This window comes from Dasypus novemcinctus, chromosome 24 (genome assembly GCF_030445035.2).
Source record: "Dasypus novemcinctus isolate mDasNov1 chromosome 24, mDasNov1.1.hap2, whole genome shotgun sequence".
NCBI lineage: Eukaryota > Metazoa > Chordata > Mammalia > Cingulata > Dasypodidae > Dasypus > Dasypus novemcinctus.
In genome coordinates this window covers 62,314,872-62,341,698 of record NC_080696.1, presented here as the reverse complement: position 1 = coordinate 62,341,698, position 26,827 = coordinate 62,314,872, and the positions used below count along the sequence as shown (strand labels likewise).

The 26,827-nt window shown below is 61.5% G+C and overlaps 2 protein-coding genes across 4 annotated transcripts in view; one reads left to right on the top strand and one right to left on the bottom strand.

Annotated features, from left to right (window-relative positions):
* The window catches only part of LOC101436851 (piezo-type mechanosensitive ion channel component 2-like), a 90,519-nt gene extending 89,249 nt beyond the window's left edge, over positions 1-1,270 (top strand). The window contains exons 42-43 of the mRNA XM_071211829.1: positions 26-547; positions 890-1,270. Of these exons, the coding sequence (XP_071067930.1) occupies positions 26-547; positions 890-1,217 (850 nt within the window). The 3' untranslated portion in view covers positions 1,218-1,270. The remainder of the gene's footprint in view (positions 1-25; positions 548-889) is intronic.
* A 998-nt stretch (positions 1,271-2,268) lies between these two features.
* Positions 2,269-26,560, bottom strand: NPEPL1 (aminopeptidase like 1). Of its 3 annotated transcripts, none has more exons than XM_058287265.2 (12): positions 26,353-26,558; positions 25,396-25,581; positions 24,756-24,926; positions 22,520-22,609; positions 22,087-22,168; positions 20,301-20,443; positions 13,944-14,021; positions 8,837-8,937; positions 4,515-4,638; positions 3,964-4,140; positions 3,473-3,583; positions 2,269-2,909 (listed from the first exon to the last, which is right to left on the bottom strand). In XM_058287265.2, exons 1-12 carry the CDS (start codon positions 26,500-26,502, stop codon positions 2,751-2,753), a joined length of 1,572 nt encoding a protein of 523 aa, XP_058143248.1. In that variant the 5' UTR covers positions 26,503-26,558; the 3' UTR covers positions 2,269-2,750. The 3 variants fall into 3 exon arrangements, with proteins under 3 accessions (XP_058143248.1, XP_058143249.1, XP_058143250.1); XM_058287266.2 differs by having other exon boundaries at positions 2,706-2,909; positions 3,473-3,639; positions 26,353-26,560; XM_058287267.2 differs by having other exon boundaries at positions 2,769-2,909; positions 3,473-3,599; positions 26,353-26,559.
* Positions 26,561-26,827: the final 267 nt, after the last annotated feature.

Sequence of the window (26,827 nt, the reverse complement as noted above, 5' to 3'; positions counted from 1 at the left end):
ACCCGCGCCCCGCCCTTCTTTATAGCTCTCCTGAGTCAGGTGACAATCCAATTGATCAAGTCATCACTTCCCTAAGCATGCATCACCGGCCTGTCACAGGCGGCTCCCCCCTTGGTCACCTTTCTTCAGGTCAGCACCGAGGCAGGTCGTTTGCAAACATCCCTTGGGGGCTGACGCTTGCCTTTCTCTTGGCTTCTCCTTCTTGGCTGACACAGACAGACGTGCCCTTCAGGGAAGAGGCACTTCTCCCAGTGCCCAGGCCCCGGATTGGCATCCCTCTCCCCAGGTTCGCTGACACCCCCCCTTCTCTCCCAGTCCACTCCCAGAGACCCCAGGACGTGGACCGGCTGGCTTTCTTCCGCAACGCCACGGTGCGGCTGCAGCGGCTGGGACCCCCCGACGCGGGCAGCCCGCCAGCTGAGTGGTGGATGGTCCAGGAGTGGCGGCCGGACTGCGACCAGCACCGGGGCTGCAGCCGGGACCTGGAGCTCGTGGTCTACAGCGACAAAGTCAGCCCCCCCAGCCTGGGGTTCCTGGCAGGCTACGGGTGAGGCTGCCCCCCTGCCCCTGGGAACCCACAGCCCAGCCTCGCCTCGGTTTCTCGTCCCGGGGACACGCTGGAGGCGCCCGTCCTCCCGAGCTGCCAGGCCCCGTCTGCCTTGGCTCACATGCCTGGGGGGAGCAGCTGCGTCCGCTCGGTCCCGGGTTCCAGCAAGCGCCCACCGACCCTCTCACCCAGGGGGTGCCGGTACCCCAGGAGAGCCGCCGAGCCTGCGCTGGTGGAAACTGCTTGCCCAGCGCCCCGGGCTGGGGCTCCCCTGCAGGCTCTGGGGGCCAAGGCCGCTGCTCCCGGGGCAGGGCTCTGACGCCCCCCGCCCGCCTTCCCCAGCATCGTCGGACTCTACGTGTCGGTGGTGATGGTGGTGGCCAAGTTCATCCGGGAGCACTTTCTGGGCATCTCGCGCTCCATCATGTTCGACGAGCTGCCCAGCGTGGACCGCGTGCTGCGGCTCTGCAGTGACATCTTCCTGGTGCGCGAGCTGGGCGAGCTGGAGCTGGAGCAGCAGCTCTTCGCCAAGCTCGTCTTCCTGTACCGCTCGCCGGAAACCATGATCAAGTGGACCCGCCAGCGCCCGGCGGACCCTGCCGGCCGGCCGCCCCCTGACCCTGTTGCCGGGGCTCCGGCAGGGCTGGGGGAAGCAGCCGCCGCCTCCTAGAGCCCTCCGCCCCTGCGATGGCAAGGCCTCCTGCTCACCCCGCGGCCACCCTGACGCCGGCGCGGGCCGGGCAGAGCCGGCAGCTGGCCCCCAGCTGCTCCGGCCCTGAGGCTGCCTTTGTGCCCACACAAGGGGCCTCAGTTCCTGCCCGGCTCCCTGGCCCGCATCCTGCATCCCCGCAGATGCCACCCTCGGTGATCTCCGCCGCCTCTGGGCATCTCGGGGAAGTGGGTGAGCCCCCCCCCCTCCAGTGCCATTAAGCAGACTAATGACCTGTGAAGGCTCCTGGCCACCCCCCACCCGGCCTTGTGACCGCGGTTAGGGCTGTTCGACTTGCCGGGCAGGGAGACCCCGGGAGCCCGTTCTCATGCACAGAGCAGGCAATTAATAAATATTTGCTTGGCACCAAGCCAGGAAGAGTCCCCTTGGTTTCCAGGGCTCTGGAGGGGACGTGGCGCCTCGGGACCGCTGGGCTGGGATGAGGTGGCCATGGGGCCTGCGGGCAGCCCTGGGGACTTGTGCCTCCAGCCTCTGCAGCCAGTTCTTGGTCCCCGGCAGGTGTGGGTAGCTGGGACCCCAAGACCCAGCAAAGAGGGCAGCTGCCTCCTTCCTGATTGGGACCCCAGGCGAGCCCCCCTGGGCAGAGGACGAGGGGCGGGTGGTGGGGACAGAGGCTGCTCCCACAATGTCACCCAGGCTCCCGGGGGCGGTGGGCCTGCCTCGCCTGCCCCACCCGGGCTGGGCTTCTGGGAAACGGGGGCCTCCTCGCTGTCCCTCGGGGAGCGAAGCGCCTGCTGACGTGCGCAACACGTGTCACAATCTGCTTGGAGGCCACCTTGGCAAAGCCAGCCTGCTCCGGGCCTGGGGCCGTGGGGACGGGAGCCCGGGTCCTTAGCCCTCCCCTCCAGGCTCCACGCTGGGGGCCAAGCGGCAAGGTTGACGGGCTGTCTCAGGCCCTTCCAGCTGCAGCCGTGGTTTGGGGAAAGCAGGGGACGGCCCATCACCCAGTTTCTACAACGGGGCGCTGGGAAGGAAGACGCAGAGGTGAGGGTGCAGTGCTGGACGGCTGCGTTTAATTCCACCTTGGGGAGCTCTGAGGGGCAGGATACGATTTCTCTCGCTCTTTACACTTGGGTCCGCAGAAATATGTCACCGCTGCCCCCTCGCCGTTCTTGTGCCACGAGGGCGGGGGGCCGGGGGCTAGGAGCTGTGCGCCGTGCGTTCTCGGCCCCGCGGGCGTCTGCAGTGCCCAGGGCTGGCGCGCAGCCTGCAGAAGCTGGCAGGGGGGCCCCGTGGGCGCCTCCAATAGAGGCAAGTCCCAGCCCTCTCCCAAAGCCTCTGCCCGCCCGTGGCTCCCGCCGAGCCTAAGCTGGCGTGTGGGATGTAAGAACAAGCTGTTGCCATCGTCGTGACAGTGAACAACAAAACCCAAACCCAAACCCATACTGCAGGTCTAATTTGTCAATTGCTTGAAATGAATCAGTGCAACGTGAGGTAAAGGGGCTCGTGTCCGGGGCCGCGGCGGGCCAGCGCTCACACGAGCCTGCGTCGCTTGGAGTCCCTCTCGGTGTCCCCCTCCTGCACACCCGCCTCGCAGCCCAGCGGGGACACCAGGTTCAGCAGAGGGTCCTCGGAGGCCCGGCCGAACAGCGCGAGCAGGAGGGCCACGCCGAAGCCCGTGGCGCGCTCACCCTATGGGCAGAGGGCAGGTGGGCCACTGGGCGGGCCTCCCAGAGCAGGGCAAGGGTGTCCCCCCGTCCATGCCCCCACCAAGGAGGTCCTGGAGGGCCAAGCCAGAGCCTCGGGCCTCCCCATGGAGTTCTGCCACCCTCAGGGCCAGGGCATGGGGGGTGGGCAGTGGCCGGGCCCTGCGTGACCCCCATCCCCCACTCCCAGCCCTCCTTGGCGTGGGGAGGGGTGAGTCCAAGGGTGGTGGGCCTCCTCCTGAGGACAGGCTGGCTGGCCAAGGACCGTACCCAGCAGCCACCCCATTACCGTGGAGGATGACACCAGGGTCAGGGGGGACCACAGCTGGCTGGAGGCAGGCAGTGACCCACGCACTGAAAGTTTCTGATGGGCTCAGCCTGCAGCTCCAGAGCTAGGGGGGCTCCAGCCAGCCAGACGGCGCAAGGGTGGGGGCCAGGCCAGGCTGGTGAGGGGGTGACGGGGTAAGAAGCAGGGCCAGACCGCGGCCCAACAAAGCGTCCCGACAAAGAGGAGGGGCCCGGGGACGCGGCCCAGGGCCTGACACTCACGGCGTGTACAGGTGCGGCGATGTCCAGATGCACCCAGACCCCGGGCCAGTCGAAGCCGATGTGGGAGGCGATGAAGAGGCCGGCACAGGAGCTCGGGCTGTTGTCCCGGTCCTGGGCAGACGGGCCGCTGGACAGTGACCCACGAAGGGGGCCCGTCGGGGCTGCTTCTGAGACATCGGGGGCTGCCTCCGCCTGCGCCCCACCGTGGGGCCCCCAGTGCTGCCCTCCCCAGCCCGCCACCACTTCCCCCTGGGGTGGGTGGAAGGCAGCTGGACTGTACCCAGAGGTCCTCTGGCCGGGCCAGGGGCCTGCCTTCAGCCCAGGGCCAGGGAAGGAGCAGGGGGCCGCCAGGCCACGCCAGCCACAGAGGCCGGTGGAGGGCACGCGGCCCCCTTGGGAAGCACCCTCCCAAGGGCCCCCTCCTGACACCCTGCTTCGCAGCAGGCCGGACGGGGCCCCTTCCCGCACTGGCCTCCCTGGTCCCGACCTACCGCCACCGAGTTCTTCATGTCGGCCACGGCAGAGGCGAGCTCGCCGAAGTGCAGCTCGGGGCAGTACACGAGCGGGTGCACCAGGTCCCCGCACTTGCGTCCCGCCGTCACGCAGGCCGCCTCCCACTCAGCGCTGTTGGTGAGCACCGCGGCATGGTACTTCCCTGTGGCGATGCCCTGGGAGGGCGACGGGCCAGTGGGAGGCAGGGCGGGGAGTGGGGTGATGGCCGGGACCACACAGGGGTATCAGCGCGGGAAAGGCACGAGGCAGGGGCAGAGAGACAAAGGAGTGAGAAGGGGAAGAGAAGGAAGAAAGGAGGGAGACCCGGCGAGCATCATATATCCAAGGTGAAGGTGGCCTCCTGCCTGGCCTCCCCCAGGGGACTGAGCTGCTCCAGAGGCCACAGGCTCCTCTCCAGGCTGCCCAGGCTGTGGAGACTGAGGGGCAGCAGCTCCCCCACCCCCAGCACACAGCCCTGCTTCTCCACTGGGAGAAATCCTGGAGCAGGGGCGGGGGCTGGGGTTCTCCCCGGGCTGAGCAGGGGGCACACCTGCGCTCCGGTCAGCGTGGCCATGTCCAGGATGATGTCAGCACCCAGGTCCTTGCAGGCATAGGACACGCCATCTGCCAGGACCAGCCTGCCCTCGGCGTCGGTGTTGTTGATTTCCACAGTCCTGGAGCAGTGGCAGAGACCCCAGCTCAGGCGCAGGGCTCTCTGGGGCACTGGGAGCAAGTCCCTAGCTGGGGAGACTCCACTTAGAGCCCCTGTCCCTGCAGCTCCAGAGGACTTTTCACAAGAGCCTGGAGCCTGATCCTCGAATCCCAACCCAACCCCCACTGGGATGGAGGGGTGCCCTGCTCCCCCTGCACCTCATAGAGCCGTGGACAGAAGCCAAGGCCACCACGTCAAATCCCTGCCCAGCCACTCGTGAGCTGCAAGGCAGGGCAGGCTGTGGGGCCACCCCAGCTCGGTCTCCCCATCGGGTGGACTGCAGCAGGGATGGTATGGAATGGGCTGGGGCGATGCCCAGAGGAGGAGCAGGTGATGGGGCGGCCTTCCCAGAGTTGACCAGTTCACAGGCCCCAGCGTGGGATGGGGTGGCAGCAGGCAGAGTCTCCTTGTCCTGATCCTGGGATATCGTCTTTTCCCCACTCCTCTAGCTGCCATCCTCTCACTGCTAAGAAGGAACGGTCTGCAGCTAACATCATGCTAAGTGGTGAAAGTCTGAAAGCTTTCCCCCAAGATCAGGACAAGGGAAGGATATCCACTCACTACTGCTATTCTGGAAGTTTTAGCCAGAGCAATTACACAAGAAAAAGAAATTTCCATCCAAATTGGAAAGGAAAAAGTAAAACTATCCTTATTTGTAGATGACATGATCCTATATACAGATAATCCTGAAGAATCTATAAGAAAGGTACCAGAACTAACAAATGAATTAAGCAAAGTGATGGGGTACAAGATCAATACACACAAAAAGTCAGTGGTGTGTCTATGCACCAGCAATGAGCAATCTGAAAAGGAAATCCAGAAAACAATTCTATTTGTAAGAGCAACTAAAAGACTAAAATATCTAGGAATGAACAACCCCCAAAGAAAATCAAGAAAACCCTATTTACAATAGCAACTAAAAAAATAAATATAGCAATAAATTTAAACAATATTGTAAAGGACTTGTATACAGAAAACTAAAAATCATTACAGAAAGAAATGAAAAACCTAATTAAATGGAAAGATATCCCATGTTCATGGATTAGAAGACACTACTGTTAAGAGGTCAATACTACCTGAAATTATTTATAGATCCGATGCAATCTCAATTAAAATTCCAACAGCCTCCTTTGCAGAGATTGAAAACCCAATGGTCAAATTCACGTGGAAGGGCAAGGGGCCCTGGATAGCCAAGACCATCTTGAAAACTGGAATAAGAACCAAGTCAGAAGGCTCACACTCCCTAATTTTGAAACTTACTACAAAGCCACAGTGATCATAACCACGTGGTACTGGCACAAGGACTGCAATGGATTTGAGAACTCAGAATTGAACCCTCACATCTATGGCCATGGACTTGTGACAAGGGAGCTAAGTCCACTCAGTGGAAAAAGAATAGTCTCTTCAGTGAATGGTGCTGGGACAACTGGATATCCCAAAGCAAAAAAATAAAAGTGGGCCCCTATTTCTCACCATATACAGAAATTAACTCAAAATGGATCAAAGATCTAAATATAAGAACCAAAACTATCAAACTCCTAGAAAAAAACATAGAACATATCCAGGATTTTGTATTAGAAAATGGATTCTTAGGCTTTACACCAAAAGCACGAGAAACAAAAGAAAAAAATAGATAAAGCGGACTTTTTCAAAATTAAAAACCTTTTTGCATCAAAGGAGACTACCAAGAAAGTAAACAAGGGAACAGATGTAGCTCAAGTGGTTGAGCGCCTGCTTCCCATGTACGAGGCCCCATGTTCAAGCCCTGGTTCCTCCTAAAAAAGAAAAAAAAAAAAAAGAATAAAAAGAAAATGGATAACCTATAAAATGTAAGCAATTATCTGGAAACCATACATCTGATAAGGGTTTACTATCTAGAATATATACAGAAATGCTACAAACAACCAATTAAAAAATGGACAAAGGACTTCTTGAACTGACATTTCTCCAGAGAAGATATGCAAGTAACCAATAAGCACATGAAAAGATATTCAGTGTCATCTGCCATTAGGGAAATGAGAATCAAAATCACAATGAGATACTAGCTCACACCCACTAAAATAGCTATGACTTAAAAAGAACCATGGAAAATAATGTGCTGACAAGTATGTTGAAGATAAGAACCCTCATACACTGTTGGTGGGAATATAAAATGGTGTAGAAGCTGGGAAAGTAATCAAAAAGTTAAACAATTACCATACAAGCCAGCTCTCCACTTCTAAGTATATATGCCAAATAACTGAAAGCAGAGACTTGGACAGATACTTAATACCTATATTCATAGCAGCATAATTTACTATAGCAAAAAGATGGAAGCAACCCAAGTGTCCATCAACAGATGAAAGGATAAACAAAATGTGATACATGCACACAACGGAATACTATTTAGCTGTAAAAAAAATGAAGTTCTGATACATGCTACTACATGGATGAACCTTGATGACATCATTTGGAGTGAAACAAGCCAGACACAGAAGGACAGATATTGTATAATTTCATTTACATGAAATAATGAGAATATGCAAATTCATGGGGACAGAAAATAGAGTGTAGGTTATGGGGGGAGGGGGGAAGGACTGGGGAGTTAATGCATAATGGGTGCAGAGGTTCTTTTTGGGGTGCTGAATGGAAAGTTTTGGTATAGGATGATGGTGAAAGTGATTAACGTCACTAAATCACGTGTCGCGAGCAGTGGAGATGGCAAGGTTTTGATTATCTGTATGTTCTCGTTATTGAGGAGAGAGAGAGAACAACTGAGGAGACCAAGACCAATACAACACCTGGACTAGACCTACCGGAGAGGAGAAAGGCTCAAAAGGACATATTGGGACAGATGAAAAAATTAGAATATGGATCTAAGCTTTAGGTGGATGTTAAATTTCTTGAACTTGAAGCTCTACTTAAGGTGGTTCCCTAAGCTGGGTGACCTTGCTCTCAGGAAAAGTGTCAGTGGAGCACCATGTCTGCAACCTGCTCTCGAATGTTAAGACAGAGAGATGGATAAATAAAAAACGATAAAACAAATGTGGCAAAATGCTAACAGGTGGTAAATGTGGTTATCTTGGCGGGGGTATTTGGCATTCTATGTATTGTTTTTGTGTAAATTTTGCAACTTTTCTGCAAGTTTCAAGTTAAAATGTTAAAAGAAAGAGAATGGTCCAAGGACAGAATCTCAGGGCCAGGAGGGTTCCCAAAAAGGAATCTTTTTTATTTTGGGGGGAAGGGTTCATTTCTGAAAGTATTTTTTCAAGAATGGCCAATGTTGAGTATGACCCTATCAAACAGTAATGTGCTGTACTTTAAAAGTATTTGAGTAAGCAAAAAATTACTTGTACTTGATCAACTAAATCATTATTTAATGTAATTTATAAAGGTGCCTAACAGTTTACCTTCTGTAATCAATGACTCTTGTCCCATTAAAAATTAGCATCATAGGAAAGTTGCCGAGATTTTAAAACTTGAAATAATTTAAAAACATTGTATTTTCCCATGTTCCTAGACTTCTGTACATAGTATTCCACCAAGAATAAAAATTTGGTAAGTCCTCACGTCTTACATTTAATGGATCAAAATATTCTCTTTCAAAAAAGAATATGAGAAAATTAAATGTTGTACTTACGTAACCTAAATAATGACTTTATTTGCCTTATATTATATATCTTATGTATCTAAGATATTATATATCTTATATATCTAAGAAGGAAATGATACATAAATACCCCTTTTTCCATTACTTCTTCCTATATACCCTCCCTTTTCCCTCTGTGCCCCTCCCATAACCTCTCGTCTGCTTTCTCTTGCAAGAGCAAGAGCATTGTCTGGTGGGGAGCCCAGCAGCTCATCCAGGGGACGTGGGCCCCTTGACGTGGGGTCACCTCCTTACCAAAGTTCCCGCCCCCTCCGGCACCCTCCTAGACCAAGCACCTGCCGGCTGGGGGTTCTGGGGGCTGCCCAGGGAAACCTGTTGCAGGGTGTCCTTCCAGAATCTGCCTCTGGCCTGGAAACTCTTTCCCCTGGGGCTGGGAGGGCAGGGCTTGCAGGTGGGGTTGTGAGACCCCCCGCCCTGTGCTTGGCTCAGGTGGGGAGTGACACAGCCCTGGCCTCGGGAAGGCGGAGGCCAAGGGCGCGAAGGGCGGGGCAGCGAGGGGGCGCCACCTTACTTTCCCGAGTACAGCAGGTGGATGTCGTCAGGCCTCGTGGCGCTGGGCCCCACCGCGTTCTCCGCCAAGCAAAACACGGCGTGGAGGTTATCTTTGAAACCCTGGCAAGAAAGAGGACAGAGGTGGGGGTTGGGGGGAGAGCAAGCACTGGGAGCTTGCTGACCCGACAGAGGGCCCCAGATGGACAGACAGAGCTGGGGCCTGGAGAGCACAGGCTGGGGGCCGGGAGGGGGACCGCACTCCGGCCACAGTCCTGGCTGTGAGCTCTGAAGGCCGAGGCTCACGCCGCGGGGTTCCCAGCCACCCCACAGAACCTCCCAGGGCCTCAGTTCCTGGCCCGCGGTGGCCAGCGGCCTCGCCGCACCAATGCCGTGGGCCCTGCGGCGCGCAGAGGGCAGGTGGCTGTGTGCGTGGGCACGGGGTATCAGAAGGCAAGGGTGGCGGGGGTTTTCTGAGGCCAGGCCCGGATGGAGATGGCGGCTGAGAAATGAGCACTGGAGGCCGAGGCAGCTCCTGCCCCACCGGGTCAACCCCGGGGAGGCCTCGCCCTGCCGCGGTCAAGTGAGCTGAGCTCGCCCAGCCCTGCCCTGGGCCTCCCGGAAGCCTGGCCCTGGACACGAGCCCTTGACCAAGACACAGCTCCCCCGGCCTGAGGCGGCTGTGCCCCCAGGGCTCTCATAAACCCACTAGGGACCTTCCTCTGCTCCTGGAGCCACAAGTGCGCAGCCCCCATCCAAAGTCAACTTCCGACAGCAGAGTGGGGAGAGGCCAGTGGCAGGGGCCGGAGCCACGGGCAGCTGTGAGCCCCGCTGCCCACCCACACCCCAAGGCCTGGACAGACAGCCTCACAGATGGCCGTGATCCCCAATGTCCAGTGTAGGAGAACCCCGCTTCCCTCCTGCAGGGCCAGTCACCGGGGCCCCCTGTCAGCTCCACGAGGGGCCCAAGGCTCTGCTCGTGCCTGCAGGCCCGGCCTGCAATGGGGACAAGGAAGACCCTCAGCCTCCTCCTTTCCCAGGGACCCCTGGTCCCTGACACCCAGTCAGCAGGTCCGTGTCCAGCCTCCCTGCCCGAGGCCTCCAGCAGTTCACGGCCCTGTGGGATGGGTGGCTGAGTACAGGGGAATCAACGACTGCGTGGTCCCTGGGATAACGGGTGACCCCCAGGGGCTCCAGGCACCTGAGGCCACAAAGGAGAGAGCCCTGGAAAGTCCCCCAGAGAGGGGGACTTGAATCCAGGGCCCAAAGGGACAGGGGAGATGGCCGGAGAGGAGGCAGGACATCTACAAGAAGGACAATGGTCAGGGGCGGAGGGCTTAGGACAGGGGTCCCCAAACCCAACGCGGTCAGGGTCCCTCCACTCTCCGGGGCCCGATGCCCAGCCTCTGAGCTGCAGCTGTACCTGGAGACCACCCCTGGCACATGTGGCTCAGGGCCAGGGTGCAGCCCTTGGGCACAGCCCCGGGTCTGTGCTGCTGGGTAACGGGGTACAGAGGCCTGGCCGAGACACGTGTCGCAGAGCTGGGCCTATGAGTTGCAGGGAGGTGGGCTCCCAGGGGCATTCTCCAAGATCCTGGGGACCCACCACTCTCAGAAGAAGGGGAAGCCTGATGTGGGGGCCCGGACAGGGGCTTTGGGGACAGCCTGGGTCCCCAATGCCAGGCCGAGGATCAGGCAGGGTCCTGCGGCTGGGTGTGCAGGACCCCCCAGGGCCCGGGGACCCCTGACACGGCTTGTCCTCAGGGTCTTGGGATGCTGGGGACCCCTCCTTTTAAAAAACCTTTAAACGTTTCAGCATGAAAATTTCAAAGTTACCAAAAAATTGGCGATATTAGTTGCAATTTCCAGATAGCCTTTACCCAGATTCCTTAAATGTTAGCTTCTGGCACAACTGAAGTGCAATGGTCAGAATGCGAGTCACGGAAAGAACGCTCTGGCCCACGCAGGCCGCGCTTCACGCCACCAGCCCTCTCCCGGAGGCCTCGGTCCCGCGGGAGCCCACCCAGCATCACGGCTGCTCTCCGGAGGCTTCTTTGGTCTGAGCCTGGCCCGTCTCCGCCCCCCAGGATGCTCTGGGTGACCCCACGACCACGCAGGCTGGGGGAGGGGTGTCGGCAGGACCCCGTGGCAGAGGCGGGTGCCGGGTCCCCACGCGTCCTGTCGGGAGGTGCTGTGTCGAGACCTGGCTTGGGGGTGCCTGCTGGGACCCCCCCCGACTTAAAGCTTCTGCAGTGGCTTCGCGGGGTCCTGCCGACCCCCCGAATTCAGCCTCTGCCGACCACTCTCACCTGAAGCAGTGCTTACTCTGCTGATGGCCGAGTGGTGATTTCACGTTTCCGCCCTTCCCTCCGCAGTTACTAACTAGAATTCCACGTGGACGCACCTGGGTTCTCTTCCCTCCCCCCTCACTTATTCATCAATGATTCACCCCCTCCCCCGGCCTGGGGGGTGGGCCGCGGCTTTGTTCCACGGGCTCTAACCCACCGCCGTCATTATGTACTTTGCGGCTCAAGCTGTGGCCCATTCCTTCTGGAGCGGCCCACGAGGCTAAGCAGGAAATGGGGGGGGCCTCCAGGCTGGAGCTCTTGTGGCGGGTGGGGGAGAGCTTTGTCTGGTGGGGGCCCAACCCTTCAAATCACATGGCCCTGACACCCCTGGGGGTGGAGGAGTCCCGGGGAGCCTGGGACCCCCCCGCGGGCCGGCAGGAGGCATCGCCTGGCAGTGGAGCGGCTTCCAGGGCCGGGGAGTCGGGCCTGGGTAGCCTGTGCACCTGCTGGGGCCTTCCCAGCCCATGGGGCCCGGCTGCTGGGGACGCTGAGGCTTGGCTGGAGCAAAGAGGGGGAGCGGGGGAAGAGCGGCCCGCCCCGGGACCCCTCCAGAGCCACTCCCCCACGGCACCCCTGCGAGCAGCAGCTGCTGCCTTCAGAGAACCACGAGAGCGTGTGGGCCGCGCACCCACGCTGGCGTCCCCCACCCCCAGCTCACCCACCGAGGAAGCCAGAGGCCAGGAGGGGGCAGGAAGGCCAGCTGTGGGGCCGCTGGCCGGCAGCCGGGCCGACATGCCGTGTGTCCAGTGGCTCATGGGAGGCCGGGCAGGTCCCTCTTTAGTCCCCACCGGCGAGGCAGCAGGGTGCCGTGGCTCCTCCTCCAGCCTCCCCGCAAGGTGGGCAGCTGCTCCCGGAAGGCCTGGGGTCTCGGGCCGGTGTTCGGCCCCACCCGGGCTCGGCCAAGTGCTGGGAATGCGGGCACCACCCTGCCCCCTCGGCCCCGCCGGCCCTGCGAGAAGAGGCTCCTGCCTCCGCCAGCCCTCAGCTCCTGCACCGAGGGCCCAGGTGCAACCCAGGCTGCCCGCGTGCCCTGCTCCCCTGGATCCCTGCTGCCCGTGCCACAGGCCAGCAGTCGACCCCCTTCACGGAAGGGAGCCAGGCTGGACTTCTGGCGGGTCCGCATTAGAAACCACTTGCCGAGATATTTTGGGGTCCGCTTTGCGTTGTAGAGTCGGCCTGGGTTTCCCAAGCAGCGGCCCCTGGCGCTAACTCAGCCTGAACAAGCACTTGACTCCCAGCTGCCCAGTCTTGGCCGCGTGCTGCCCCTTCCCACCTCCAGAGCCGGTGGCCCCCCGTGGGTGCTGCCCTGCGCAAAGACCCTGGTGGGACCGGCGCGTGGCTGCCATCGGTTCTTGGGGACCGGGGCCTCGAGGCCTGGAGAATGCGTGGGGGCCCTGCGCTGCCACAGCCATCCCTCTAGGCACACGGGAGCCTCCGGCAGGTGCCCCAAGGAACCTGCCACCTCCTTGTGCACAGAAGGAAACACAGTCACAGTCAGCTGGTCCCTTACCAGGAGCCCCCCCAAAGTCAATACCTGTTACTCCCTTAACTTAGGACTCCCCCAGAGTCACTGCCTCTTAGTTCCTTCCCTGGGGCTCCCCCTTGCTCAGGAATCTGGCCACGAGGTGCCTTCCCTCCTAACACAAGCCACCAGGCTCATCTCCAGAAGGGGCTCCCTGAGCCCCAGCACAACCTGGGAAGGGGCCTGCTGCCCCGTCAGGGGGCTCAGCGGACGCTGGCGTGCCGGGCATGGGGGCCTGGCCCTCTTGTGCCCCTGGATGCCTCAGCTCGGGGTCCATGGGTGATCCCCGGGCAGCCAGCCCCGGGCTCCGCGATCTGCCGCGGCTCACGGACACCAGCCCCTCCTGGGCCACCACGGCGAACGCCACACCTGAGCGAGAGTGGCGGCCAGCTGGGGCGGGCCTGCCCTTGGGGCCCCCATTCCCTGGTGGCTTGGGAAACCCAGGGGGCCACGGAGCCCAGCACTCGGCCGCACGAGGCAGCTCCTGTGGGGGGGAGCCCGGCATCCAGCTGCTGCCCCAGCCCCCGATGCTAGCCGGAGCCCCAGCGCGCCAGCTCCCGGGGCCTGCACGAAGGACGCGGTCGGGCCACGCGCCCACCAGCCCCGGGAGGCGTCTCCACGCCGCGCATGGACAGGCAGTTCTGGCCGCCGGCAAGGACTGATGTTTGACGTAAGGTCCAAGGATGGACAGCTCTGCTGACCAAGGCTCGAGGTTCCATTGAGCACCAAATGACTCTACGTCCTCACAGCAGCCGTGCACCCAGGTCGTGTGCCCAGTTGTGCCCCGTCCTGCCCGCTGCCGTCCCCGCGCCAGGCCATTGGTTCCTGGGCCCTTGTGCACAGCTGCCCCCAAGCACGTCCCCCACCCAGGGCCCTGCTGGCAGGCAGCGTTGCTTCCCCAGGCCGGGTGCAGCCCACCCAGCCTGCGCGCCCGGGCGTCCGCTGTAGCAGGGGCCACGGGAGGCCCGGCTCACAAGCCACTTGAAAGAGAGAAACCTGGGGCTATGGGCTCGCTGACCGGACCAGGGCTCAGCCCGTGGGTGCCACCTGTGCGTGGCCTTGGCTGCTTCCTCGACCGAGTGGAAGGTGCCACGAAGTGGTCAAGGGGTGCTGGGGTTCCGGGAGAGACGTGGCCTCTGCGTAAACAGGCCTAGAAGGCAGGGCGCCCTGGGACCCCTGTGGGAGCCCGAGGAGGGGGGTGTGGGAAGGGAGGGTGCTCGTGGCCCAGTGACCCCGGGGCCCGCTCGGGCTCTGCTCACCTGCTTGATGGCGGCTCGGAAGGCTCCCAGGATGGCTGCGGCGCCGCCACAGTCCCGCTTCATCCCGGGCATGGTGGTCTGGAAGGGACAGAGGGGCCGGGAGAGGGGTGAGCTACGTGGACGCCAAGCCCGACCGCGCTGTCCCTCCAGCCCCCCTGCACCCCGCCCGTGTCCCCCAGACCCCCCAGTGCCCGCGGAGCTCGTGAACCTCGACCTGTGGGAAGGGGCGCTCGCCAGCAGCAAGCGGGCGCCACGGCCAGGGCAGCGTGGGCCCCGGGGCTCGGAAGAGCTTGGGGCGTGACGACGTGAGGACGCCGCGAGGGCAGAGCTGAGCAGGGGGCGGCTCCGGGCCCGGGCCCCCCAGCACCCTGCCAGCCCCTCCCGGAGCGGCTCGAAGGCAGTGCCGCGGCGGGCCTGCTGGAGGAAAGCCCGCGAGCAGGCGCAGGCTGCAGCTACCGGCTCCCGCCCCCGCCCTTCCCGGGCCAGCCCCCTGGGGGGCTCCTGTCCCCGCCCCATGGGCCCCGCCACCTCCACTCAGGACCCCTCGGCCGCCCCTGCCTCCCACCCCGCTGCCTCGCAGGCAGCCCCGTTGGCCCCTGGCGCCCACCTCTCCTGGGCCAAGCGCGCGACGCGTCCACGGCCTGCAGCCGTCCCCAGGGACCCGCGCCCTGCCCGGGGGCTCTGGGCGGCGCTGGGAGGACTTCCTGGCCCGCTGCCCGCTGCCCCCAGAGCCGAGCCCGGACTTGCCCCCAGAGCCCCGCCCAGCTCAGGCCCCGCGGCACTCCGTCCAGCCAGCGGCCTCCGCCCTCGCAGCCCCTGGCCCCTCCGGCTCGCAGGCCAGCCTTGAGCCCCGCGGCCCGCTCCCCCGGCGCCGCCCGGGGGTCCCCTCCCCGCGCCCTCCGGCTGCCTGGGCCGTGTCCTCTGACTCCCGCGTCCACTCTCACATCTCCAGGGGGCCCCTGGGCCCCTGGGTGTGCCCGGGTGTCTCCATCGCCAATGTCCTCCCCGCCACCCCCAAGCCGCCTTCTGCTGCCGCCTCCCCCCGCCTCCGGGAGCTCAACCCCTGCCTCTCCTGGCCACCCCCGTGTCCTGCCCTCTGAAAACTTTCCCGGGGGCTCGCCTCTCCGCACTCCAGCCTCCCAGGGCCCGTGGCCAGGCCCCGCCCAGAGGAGAGCCCCCAGGACACTTCCCGGCGCGGGCCGCCCCGCCCGCCCCCACGAAAGCTCCTTGCGCTGGCAGCTGACCGGCTCAGCCATCTATCTGGCCGGTGGGGACAGCCTCCGTTTGGGGTGATGAGAAAGTTTTCCAAACAGCCGTGAGGCTGCACAGCATCTAACGTGGCTTAGGCCACTGAGTTGTGCACTTCAAAACGGCAAAAGGGACAAATTCTACGCTCTACATATTTTGCCACCTTAAAAAAAAAATAGCCTTCCCCATCCGGCCTCCGCTACTCCTTTGGCCTCGGCCCATCTGCTCAGGTGACAAGAACTCCACCCGGCACCACTGCCATGCTACTGACCCTGCAGGAGGACACCGGTCACCCCTGGGCACTGGGAGGGGCACCGCCCCTGCCCTTCCCACGGTTATGACAGGTCTACCCACCCAAAAGAGCCATTTGGAGGGACGCTGCCCACGCGGGTGTCCATGCTATTTTACAGAGCCTCGTTGAATGTGGTTACACGCTCATTGCATTTGCTGGCTTCCCAACGCTAACAAGTATTTTAAATTAACAGCAGGTCATCAGACAGAAGGGCCAGGGTGTGAAGTTTATCGAGTGGTTTCTGAACCCTGACCTCAGGACATAAGCCTCTAATTTTAGGGGAAAGTACTTCTAGAGCTAAGCTGAGCTGCTTTTACAATTAAACCTAGAGTGAAAATTCATGCGGCACTACAGAAAATCAGCCACCTCTTCTGACCTAATCTGCGAGAAAGCCCAGATTGGTTAATGGAAAAACAGGGCTCAGCTCTGGAATCAAACCGTTCACAAAATGGCCCTTGTAGAGTACGACTCGGGCGGCGTCCACCTGCCGCGGGGCCTCGCCGAGATGGCTCATTTGATTGCAGGAGGTTTTGCAAACACCCGCACCTCGTCACTATTTTATAAAGGAAGCTGCCTTTGTAGTGACAGGAAGTCACTACGTGCCCTTTCCACTGGGCTGACAATGGCACTTTGGGCACAAGCCACGGCGGGTGGAAGGCAGGGCCACAGCAGTGACCCCCATCGCTGCTGGCCGCCACTGCCCTCTCCTCCACGTACCCTCCCGTGAAGTAAGACAGTGCCAGCTGCACGTGCTCCTCCTCCCCAGCCACGGAGTATTCCTTAGTTCAGGCCTCCAGCCTTGAGCACGCGGCTCTTCCCGCGCCCTGCGTGATGCGACACCGTCTACCGGAGCGTGATGCCGGAGGGATTCGGTTGTGAGCGGGATGCGTCGCTCTTCACAAAACGCTACTTTTACTTGGATGACTGGCAGACAAATGATGGTCACTCAGACTTAGGTGTTTGGCAGACACTCTCAAAAAGGAACAAAGTAAGCCTGTCACTTTCAGGAAAACCACGGACAGTCTTTGTTGCCAATGACAAAATTTGAGCTACCAAGCAAAAATCACAGCTTCGGGACACTCGTAACCCTGCTGTGACGGCGTGCTAACACTCAATGTCCATTCCGACGAGATGGTGCTGACTCTGGTGAGTGTGGGTGTCTGACGTTAGGTGACGACATGTGTCAAACCTGGAAGCTCTGCAGGACTCTGTGAACCAGTATTTTCCAAGGACCCAGGCGTCACCCATCCATAGTGCAAGGGAGACCAGTGGATTGTAATGCAAGAGTGCAAATAGCCCCTGATCTGGTTCAGAGTCCACATTGTAACTAACCTTCAGGAAATGCCACTTGTCGAGTTTTGGTGTAGTATCAAAGAATAACAGCCGCAGTTATCTGAAAACACTTCCCCCTTTTTCAACTACACACATGCATGACGCCAGATCTTCGTGGTGTATTTCAACTAAAACAGCCAATCACAAGAGACTAAATGCAGAAGCAGCTGTGAGAGCCCAGCTGCCCTCCGTGAAGACACCAAAGAGATTTGCAAAAATGTGAAACAATGCCACTGTCCTCACTAAACTGGTTTTAAAAATACATTTATTTTTTTCATTCAAGCTATGTTATGTTATATGCAACGTGTTTCTATTACTATTCGTAAACAAATGAATAAATACCTTTGAAGTTCTCGGTTTTAGTCTCTAACGTAGTAAACACCAATAGATGCTATCCACATAAACAAAACCCCTCTGGGATCAGTACTTCTTAAGAGCACAATGGGATCCCAAGATTAAAATGTTTGGGGACCACCAGTCCACTCTGGTCCTGACTTGCCTTTGAGATCTTTGGAAACGGAGCTGCAGTTGGTTTTGCAAACTTGGGGGCTTCTTTGTGCAGGCAGTGCTTCTCGCAGAGGGACCGTTTCTGCCCTGTGTGCTTCTGTGGCAGCCCCCGGGGAGAAAGCCAGCTGTGCTGATGTTTTGTGTGGGGCAGCCCTCACAGGGGGTCTGTGAGCATCTTCTGGCCAGGGTCTGGATCTTTCCTGCTGGTGCCCCAGTGCCCAGACAAGCACCAGCTCAGGGCTCGACACCCAGGAAGAGCTTGGTAAAAGCCGGCCGCCTCATCACAAACGGATGTAGAGCATCTCCCAGTGCGGGGTGGGTGGGCTGGTGTAAGAGGTGAAGGCAGTGCAGTGCTGCCCTTGCCACGGCGCTGGGGCATTCCCGTATGCCGCGGGGTCTGCGGGCCGGTGTGTGCCCAGGAGGGGCCGAGGCGGCTGTCTCATTCTCAGAAGGTGACCCAGAGTCCAGGAAGATGCCCTACCCTGGGGCCAAGATGCACCCTCCTGCCCAGGTGCCCCTGCGGCCCGGCAAGAGGCGAACAGGCTGGCCCATGCCTCCCCCAGAGGCCTGGCACTGTGCCACCAGCAAAGGGGCTGACCCCCAGGAATCTCTGCTGCTCTCCCTGGCCCTCCAACTAGCCGAGGTCAGAAACAAGCCCCTGACCAAGGAGAGAATCCACGAATCTGCTGGTCAGAGCTCAGCAGCCTGCAGGGCGGCGGTGGGCATCAGGGCGGGACGGGGATCCTGCCAGCACGAGGTGCAGGTGATCGGGGCGCTGTCTGCAGAGAACATAAACCCAGTAATAAACCGACTAAAGGTCAGTCTGCTCTTCACCACCACGATGGGCCCGCATCTCTAAACAAGGTCAGCAGCGAAATGCAAAACACCTATTGTTGGTCGAAGTTTAAATAATTGCTGTGGCTCCTGCCGAGGTTTAAAATCCATCCATTTTTATTCCTTATCCTTGAAGGAGCACTGCTCTACAGGGATGGAAAGAACCACCAGTTACGCCGTTGGCCCACACACACGCAGACTCATCTGAGAACTAGCTCGTACAGTTGGGAATCGACGGGCTGTTTCCACAGGTCTGCGTGGACACGGTAGCCTCGGGTCAGACCAATGTCCGGCAGCTGTAAAGCTCAGCCCCGATCCTGAGTCCTTCGGTTCTGCCAAACGCTAGGACGATGTGGTGTCACGTTGAATTTCATTTTTACTCCAGAGACATTCGAAAGCCACAAAAACCGATCCCAAGGAACTACGGACATGGCCAGTACTATAATTTCTGGAATTTACCGTGAAATGGGGTTTTTATGAATCTCTGCCAAATGATCCTATTTTTGTATCTGTTGCTTCCTGTGAAAGAAGCTTTAACATTAAGATAAATTGATAGCACTCTTGGACCAACTCTGAGTGAGGACAGACTGACAAATCAGGCTCTTCAGTCTGTCTATTGGACATAAATATGTAAAGAAGGTAAATTTTGATGAAATTATACAAACTTGCAAAAGACTCGAAAACAGAAACATGCTACCATCTGGTACCACATCCAATACCAATATGGGTGCATAAGTTTTTTCCATTAAAAAAAATTACACTTATGTTATTTAGAAGTGAATGCATTAATAAGTTTTCCTTCTTTATACAGTAATATTTATTTTCTTTTTAATTTTTTTACAGGCATGATATATATATATATTGAATTCAATAAAAGAGAATTCACTATCTGTGTGTATGTGTTTTAACCATTACTATTATCAGTTTCATTTCCTGATCAGTCATGAAAAATTTCTATTTAGAGGAAAGAGGATGTTAAATCAATGATCATCCACTCCAGGTATCAAATATCCTAGTTACTCTGGAAGTACAAAAAGAGGCAGCATAATCCCCATTCTAAATAGCAAAGGAAACTCAGCTCAATGTCAGAGAGGCAAGAGGGAGCGGTGGGGCCTGTGGCCAACTGGAAAACACAGGTCATGCCCCTGGGGCAGCCTCCACTCAGATTCAGCCAAATGTTGCCAGATGGGATCGCAGGACCAATGTTACCAGATCTTCTGAGTTTACAGAAGGCCAGAAATCCAGTCTTTTATGAGAATTCTTCCTGTTTTCAAATGCCGGTAACTAATTCAAAAAAATTTTTAAAGCACCATTTGGGCCAAGAGGACACATCCGTGAGCCACCCGGGCTGCAAGTTTTCGACGTCTGCTCTGAATGCGCTTAGCTGCTCCCTCCCTTCTAAGGCCTTCTTTCTCTCTGGGATGGTGGACTGTCCTCTTCCAGATCTCCTGGAACATAAATTTCATACCTTTGGTCCTTCCCAGGGCCTCCCAGTCCTGCCCGGTCTTTGTCCCTTAGAGCCCAGCACAGGGCCTGGTGTACAGGAGCCGCTCCGTGGGGTGCCGGGAACGGAGGGAAGCTTTCCACAGCCTGGCCCCCTCCCCACGCCCTGCAGCCAGCACAGCCCTCGCCCAGAGCAGCCCCAGACCCTGCCCCCGAGTGTGCAGGACAGCAGGCTTCTCGGGGGCCGGCGGACGCACGCACAAGGGGCACGAGTGACCTGCCCTCCTGGGAAGGCTGGACCCCAGGACGGCCCCGGGACCATGTCTCAGCAAGGCTCCGTGGCAGCCGCACCCCCCCCCCCCCCCCGAAGCCGAGGCCGCCTCCTTCGGCGCGGGCTGGGGTGGACAAGACCTACGCGGGCTCTGGGCGGAAGCTCGCCCAGGCTGGGGGGCTGTGTGCGCCCCCTCGCCCTCGTCTCCTCCAGACAAACCCCCTTCCGCGAGCCTCCCTGGGCGCCTGGACTTTCTGTTTCCAGACTCCTGTGTCAAGCGTGGGCGCAGGAACCCGCGGCCGGCCCCAACTCACCTGCCTCCCAGGGGGGACGCGGCCTCCTCGACTCTTCCCGAACCCGCCTCCCCCGAGCCCCCGACCCGGACTCCCAGGAGCCCCGGGAGAAGCGGGCGGCCGGCGCGGCCCCTCACCTTCCCTTTGATGCTGAGACCCCCGGTGTCGTAGACGATGCCTTTGCCGACCCACGCGATGGTCTGGGTGGCGCCCTCGGGGGTGTGGCTGAGGACGGCCAGGGCGGGCGGGTGCAGCGCGGCTTTGCCCACGCCGTAGATCCCTAGGGCGAGAAGGACAGACGGGCCGGTTAGGCGAGGACGGGGAGGAGCGGGGACTCCCCGCAGTGCCCGGTGATTCTCCTGCAGAGGGGGGCTGGCTCCGCCTGGAGCTCTCGGCCGCTTGGGAGGGGAGAATGCCCGTTAGCCCCAGTGCTGCAACAGCGAACGAATTCTCTGCAAAGAAAACCCTCTGGGAGGGGAGAGAAAAAGTGCGAGTTTGCAGGAAGATCAGAACAGGATTGTGGAATGAAATGGTTTGGGGAAAAGACTTCAAGGCGGCCCCAGCCCACGCTGAGCCCCCTTTCCCTGCTCTCTTTGAACTCAGAAACTGCTCCATCCTTTTTCAAGCTTCTCCTACTTCTGAATCTCCATTGTCTCACTATTCGGTGTACATGTCCCATCTTTGTGAGAAAACCGTGACCTTTATGGGCCAAGACCGTGCCTCCAGCTCCCCAAGTAATTGAGCTGACAAATAATGGCAACCCCCCCCATAACAAGAGCCAGTAACACAGCCTGACAAACTCCTACTCATCCTGCAAAACCCACTGCCAATGTCACCGCCTGATGGACATGGCCTCTTCCTCCACTTGTAACTGGCTTATGTGTCTGCAGTGGGCAGCCTCTAAGTTGGCCCCCAAAGACCCCCACTTCTGTATATTCACATCCTTATGTAGCCCCCTCCCCTCGAGTGTGGTCAGGCTTGGTGACTCAGTTTTAACCCACAGAATATGGAAAAGGTGATGGGATGTCACTTCTGAGACTAGGTTTCAAAAAGGCCTGTGGCTTCTCCCGCTTGTTCATTCGCCCTCGTTCTCTCGCTCTGGTTCAGAGTCCTGGTTCTGCGGGCACCCAGGTGCCAGGGGGAGAGTGGCTTGCAGGGCGAGGAACCCGATGTCTCCAGCCCATGGCCAGCGAGGACCTGAGGCCCACCAGGCACCCCGCAAGTGAGCCTTCCCAGACACCGACTCTTGGGGTGACTGCAGCCTCGTGAGAGACCCCGAGCCCGAGGACCCAGCTGTGCTGCGCCTGGTTACTCACCCGCAGGCAGCATAAAATAACCGTGTGTGTGGCTTCCAGCCCCTGTGTCATGGCAGCCACAGAGGCCTGTCCCAGGGGCCCTCCCCGGCCAGTCTGAAAGTGCCTCGAGGAGGCCAAGGCACAGCGCCCATGGAGCAGGGGTGGGGGCAGTGGAGCTGGACAATCAGGGAAAGCCTCCCTGGGGAGGTGCCACTTGAGCCCAGACCTGCAGGAGAAGGCGGTGCTCACCCCGAGACTATCTTAGAGGCAAGGACTCCGGAGAGACCAACCCAGACGTGCCAAGGCCCCGAGGCAGGCCTGAACCTGCCTGAGAGGGACAGAAAGGCCCCGCTGAGCCTGGGCCCGGCATGTGCGGGGGCTACAGAGGCAGTAAGCGGGGAAGGACATGGATCCGGGGGCTTCGGGAATCGGAGCCACTGCCGTGCTTCTCCCCGAGATGGCCCACTTCGCAGGGGCTGGCCTGGGCTTGGACGGGCCGGTTCCTTTTCAGTCACAGGCAGGACACGTTTGGGACAAGGCCACGAAGCCCACGTCACGTCCCCGGCCCCCAACGCGCCCCCGATCACGCCTGGTGGCCCAGGCCTGCGGGACGTAGCCCCCAACCCACCTCCAAATCCTCGGGTCTTCAGCTCCTCGTCCCGGATGATGGTCGGGGCGATCCCCACGTCTTTCCCGACGTTCTTAATCTCCTGGGCGTTTCATGGAAAACACAACAGCACAAGGACGCGTGAGGACGGCCTAAACCGAGGCAGCGCCTCTCCAGGGGGGCCGGCTCCGGGCAGGGGGCCGCCGGTGCCGCGGGTGGGAGAGGAGGCGTGAGCCCGGGCTGCGCTGGGCTCGGCGGAGCTGGGAAGAGGCCTGCCCCACCCGTGCCTGTGCGGAGGCCTGCGGGTGGACCGCGGGACGTGCCCGTAGGCAGCCGCAGGCCCCGGGGCCGAGCGAGCAGCGTGGGGCTCAGGCTGCCCGTGCAATTCCCCCGGCTGTGTTTGGGGCCAGTGATGCCCTCCCCGGCCCCAGGTGGGCACGATGGGGCCACAGACCTCGAGGAAGGCATCTGTGTCCATCTCGTTGCAGGGCGTGTCCACGATCCGGGCTGCCAGCCGCACGCCTTCTGCGGCGTTGGTCAAGCACTGGAAAAGAGCAGAGAGCCACCGCTGGGCCCGGTGGAGGCACACGCTGCCCGGGGAGGGGGCCGGCAGGTGGGGGGGAGGGGGAGCAAGGCCCAGTAGCCCGCGTCCCACCAGGGCCCCAGTGCACGGGAACCTTGCAGCCGGCCACCGAGGACGCAGGGGCTGGGCCCGCCTGCCCGTGCCGGCCTCATCGCCCGGCTGCTGTCGCAGGCAGAAGGCCCTGGAGCCTGCCTCTGGGCACACGCCTGCCCTCTCCCCTCAGCCCCTCCCTTCCCTGCCCACCAAGATCCCAAGGGCCCTAAGAGGGGCTTCTCAAAGGCCAGAAAGTTCCAGAAGCTGTTCTAGATCCTCGCACCTGAGCAAAAGCCCCCCAAGCCTGGGGAGCCCCCTGGCATCCTCAGCCCATGGCGGGGGGGGGGTGTTTCTCGGTGGGGGACGGTGGCTGCCCCTGCCCCCTGCCCTTTGATGTCACACTGTTCTGGGAGCTCAGAGACCCTGGCTTCCTGGAGCTGGCCAGAGCGAGCGGGGGCCTGGTGAGGCCCCGCGCAGCACCCAGGGGGCCACTTCAGGGGCGGGCGCCGGCACGAGCGCGGATGTCACACCTCGCCCCTGAAACACTGCCCCGCACCCCCGCGGTTCTGCAAAGAACTCGGCCCGACTCCAGCCTGCCCCGGCCGCTCTTGGCCAGTCCACCGCCGCTGCCGCGTTCCTGCCCGTGACGCCTGGCTCCCAGCCGGCCCTGGTGGCAGCCCCCCCGGCCCACCTCGTCTTCCCGCCACCCACCCCCAAGCCTCAAGAAGGCCCGGGCGGGCCGCCTTCCCCAGCTCCCAGGCCAAAGGCGACCTTAGAGGAGAGAAGCAGCACGGGCTTGCGGGGCTGGTGGACAGCTTCACGTTTATCAGCGCTTTTCCCAGCTTCAGAATAGCAGGGAGGGCAGGCTCTGGGTCGATACCCGCCGGCCTCCGAACCCCTGCTCCGCGCCCCAGAGCCTCTGCCCGTCCCGAGTCATTAAACCCACGAGCCGCAAAGGAAGGGCGCCGGGGCCTGACAGCTCGGCGACGGGAGGTGCCCGTGGCCTCGTCACCTGTCGGCTGGCTCCCTCCAGGGCTGAGGGTCCCCACCTGGGCCAGCGCAGCGGGGCGCTGCTCCCACCACCGGCCCAGCCCGGGTGAGGGGCACAGAGGCCCACCGCGCCCTCCGTCTGGGAAGCACCGCGGTGCCTTCAGGGTTGTCTCCACCGAGGCCAAGAAGCTTCCCTGAGCAGGCTCGGGGGGCACACAACTCTCGCCTCCATCGAGGTGTTGAGAGAGCAGGAGGCCCCAGAGAAGGCAGGGGCCCCAAGCACCCCTCGGCCACACCAAGGTGACACGACGCAGGGAAGCGGGTTTGCCAGATCACACCTCGCTTCACCTATCGCAGAGAGACTCAGTCACTCGTTCCAGTGCCCACTGTGCACTGGGCACCGGGACACAGGCCAGGACGCCAGCAGTGGCCACCGGATTGCACCCGTGGTTCCACTCACAGGGAGAGGCGGGCACGGCGGGGTCCCAGGAGAGGGCAAGGCAGGGACGTCAAGACCTGGCTCGGGAGCCAAGAGGAGGGGCCGAGTGGGCAGAAAGAGCCCTGGGGGCAGAGGAGACAAATACAGGTCTCCCCAGGGGCATGGCAAAAGGCAATTACAGGACAGGAGGCTGCAGGCTAGGGCAGGGGGCTGTCCTGGGACCCAAGGAGTTCTCCCTGCGGCCAAGGGGCTTGGAGGGCGGAGAGAAGGAGCACCAGGCCCGGTTCTGCTCAAGTGGGGTCTGGAGGGGGGTGGGATGAGGCCACAGCCGGGGCAGGGGCCGCCCCAGGACGTCTACGCTGGAAACCACCTGCAGCCTCGCCCGCTCTGTGGGGGGGCTCTGGGGATCAAATGAAGCAGACGCGGAGCTGGTGAAGGGGAAGGCGTGCGAGCTTGCCTGGAGGAAAGGGGGGGCCAGCAGGAAAGGCCCAGACGAGCGGAGGTGACTTCTGGACTCAGGACCCCCGAGGGGGGGGGGCGGCAAAGGACAAGAGCCCTCAGGTCCCCCAGGGGAAGAGGGGGGGCGGCTCCCCAGACAGCCCTGCTGCTGCCCCGAGGGCATGGGTGTGACTTGCGGGCACCCACTTGCAAGGTGGACACTTCCACCGGCCCGTTGTCTTGTCCCATGAGGAAGAACTCCACGGCGACCGTCTTCTTCTCCGCGCACCGCCAAGCCCCGGAGCGGTGGGTGAAGAGCGGGAAGGCGCGGGCCAGCGCGCAGGCCGAGGCGAAGATGTCGGACCGCTCACAGACCATCTGCAGCACAGGGAGGGAAAGGCTGACGGGGCAAGAGGGGGAGACGGGGTGCGCCCCTCTGCCAGGCCTGGGAGCCCCCAGCTGGGTCAGAGGCCAAACGCTCACCCCCCACAGTGGCCAACACGGGACACAGGGGCACCTGGCCAAAGACCACCAGGGGCCTAAGACGGCCCACTAACCGGGAAGGAAAACGTGGCCCTTACGGGGCAGGAAGGATGGGCCCAGGAAATCGGGGTTTGGGTCTCCGATTCGCACCCAAACTGATCTTGGTCTCTCTGGACCTCGGTTTCCCTGCCTGTAAAGCAGAGGTGACATGTCTGTGGCCAGAGAGGTGCCATCCACCTCTGAGCTAAAATGGGCAACGGCGCCCTGCGGGAGGGCTTGGCGCTAGAGGGGACGGGCTCACTGCCCCCACTGCTGTCGGCACGACGGCCCTGGGGCGCAGAGGCCCCCAGGGCACGGCACTCACCAGTATGCACCGATGGGTCCCCGGGGGCAGGCAGGTCCGCACGAGCCGGGTGATGAAGGGCGCGGCCGAGGGGCTGTTGTGGCGGCTCACGCGGGAGGGCAGGGCAGCCACAGTGGCACAGTTCAGGTAGAGGGGACAGCTGTCCGTGGGGTTGGGGCTGAGTGTGGCCAGCGCGGCCTGCCAGAGCTGGGGGAGGAGGGAGAGACAGCGTGCCAGCACCTGCCTTCCCCCCAGGGCTGCGGCTTCCCCGCCGCACCCACTCGTGGTAATTCAGCGGTGCCCATCTTGCCAGGGCCGAGGGGCATCTCGGCTGGCACTCTTCCGCCTTTGTGGGGTTAGGCGGTGCGGGCCGGAAAGGTCGACTGGGGGGGCCTCTTTGCTTCCAGCACTTGGAAAACTCAACTCCACGGGACTTGGCCAGCTTCCAGGAAGGAGGCGGGGCCAGGTGTCCCTTAAGGAAAGGCAGGTCGCAAACCCACCGGAATTTCCAAAGGGCAGGGAGGAGGGCACAGCGGGGCAGACCTTGAGAGCCTGGGCCCCGTCTCCCCCAGGGCCCTCCACGTGGGAGGAGGCCTGCGCAGAGGCCGGCGGGCGTGCAGGCTCGGCGGGCCTCGCGGGAGGGGTGCGGGGGGGCCCTGCACGCGGCCTGCGGCCCCCGCCGGCCTTGCCGGCTTTTAGAAAGGAGGCGGCGGGCGCGGGGCGGGAGACGGCGGCGGGGTCAGCCCGGGGGTGGCAGGCGGGGCGGGCGCTCTGGGCCCGACCCCGGCCGCCCCTCGGGGTGTGCGGGCGCCGGCTGCGGGGCGCCCGGCTGCCCGGCGGGCCCGGGGCCGCGGGCGGGGCCTGCGCGGGCCGCCCGGGCCTCCCCGCCGCCGGGGCCGCGCCCGGGCCTCGGCCGCACGGGCCTCCTCTTCCGCCGGCGCGGGGAGGCGCATGGCGGCGGCGGGGCGGCCCGCTCACCTCCTCGGTGACCCGGGGCTGCAGCTTCCCGCGGACGTGGCTCCAGGGCACGCGGTGCAGGTGGTGCAGCTGCCCGAGCAGCAGGAGCGGCCGGCTCTGCGGGTCCGAGTCCCCGGCGCTCGCCAGGAACTGCAGCCCCACGTTCGCCATCTTCGCCGCCCCGGCCCCGCCGCTCCCGCTCCGGCTCCCGCTCCGGCCCGGGCTCGGCGCCGCCCCGGCCCTACCCGGCCGCCCGCGGCCCCGCCTCCCCCGCCGCTCCGGGCCGCTCCGGGCCGCTCGCGAGACGTGCAGGGCCCGCCCGGGGCGCGAGGGGGCGCGAGGGGGCGCCGGGGCCGGGAGGGCCGAGGGCCCGGGGCAGGCCCCGAGCAGGCCCGCGCCCCAACGGGCCGCCGCCCCCTCCGAGCAGGCCCCGCGCCCGCCCCGGCGCGCAGGAGCCTGCCCAGGCCCTTGGCAGACCCGAGTGGCCCCTGGCCTC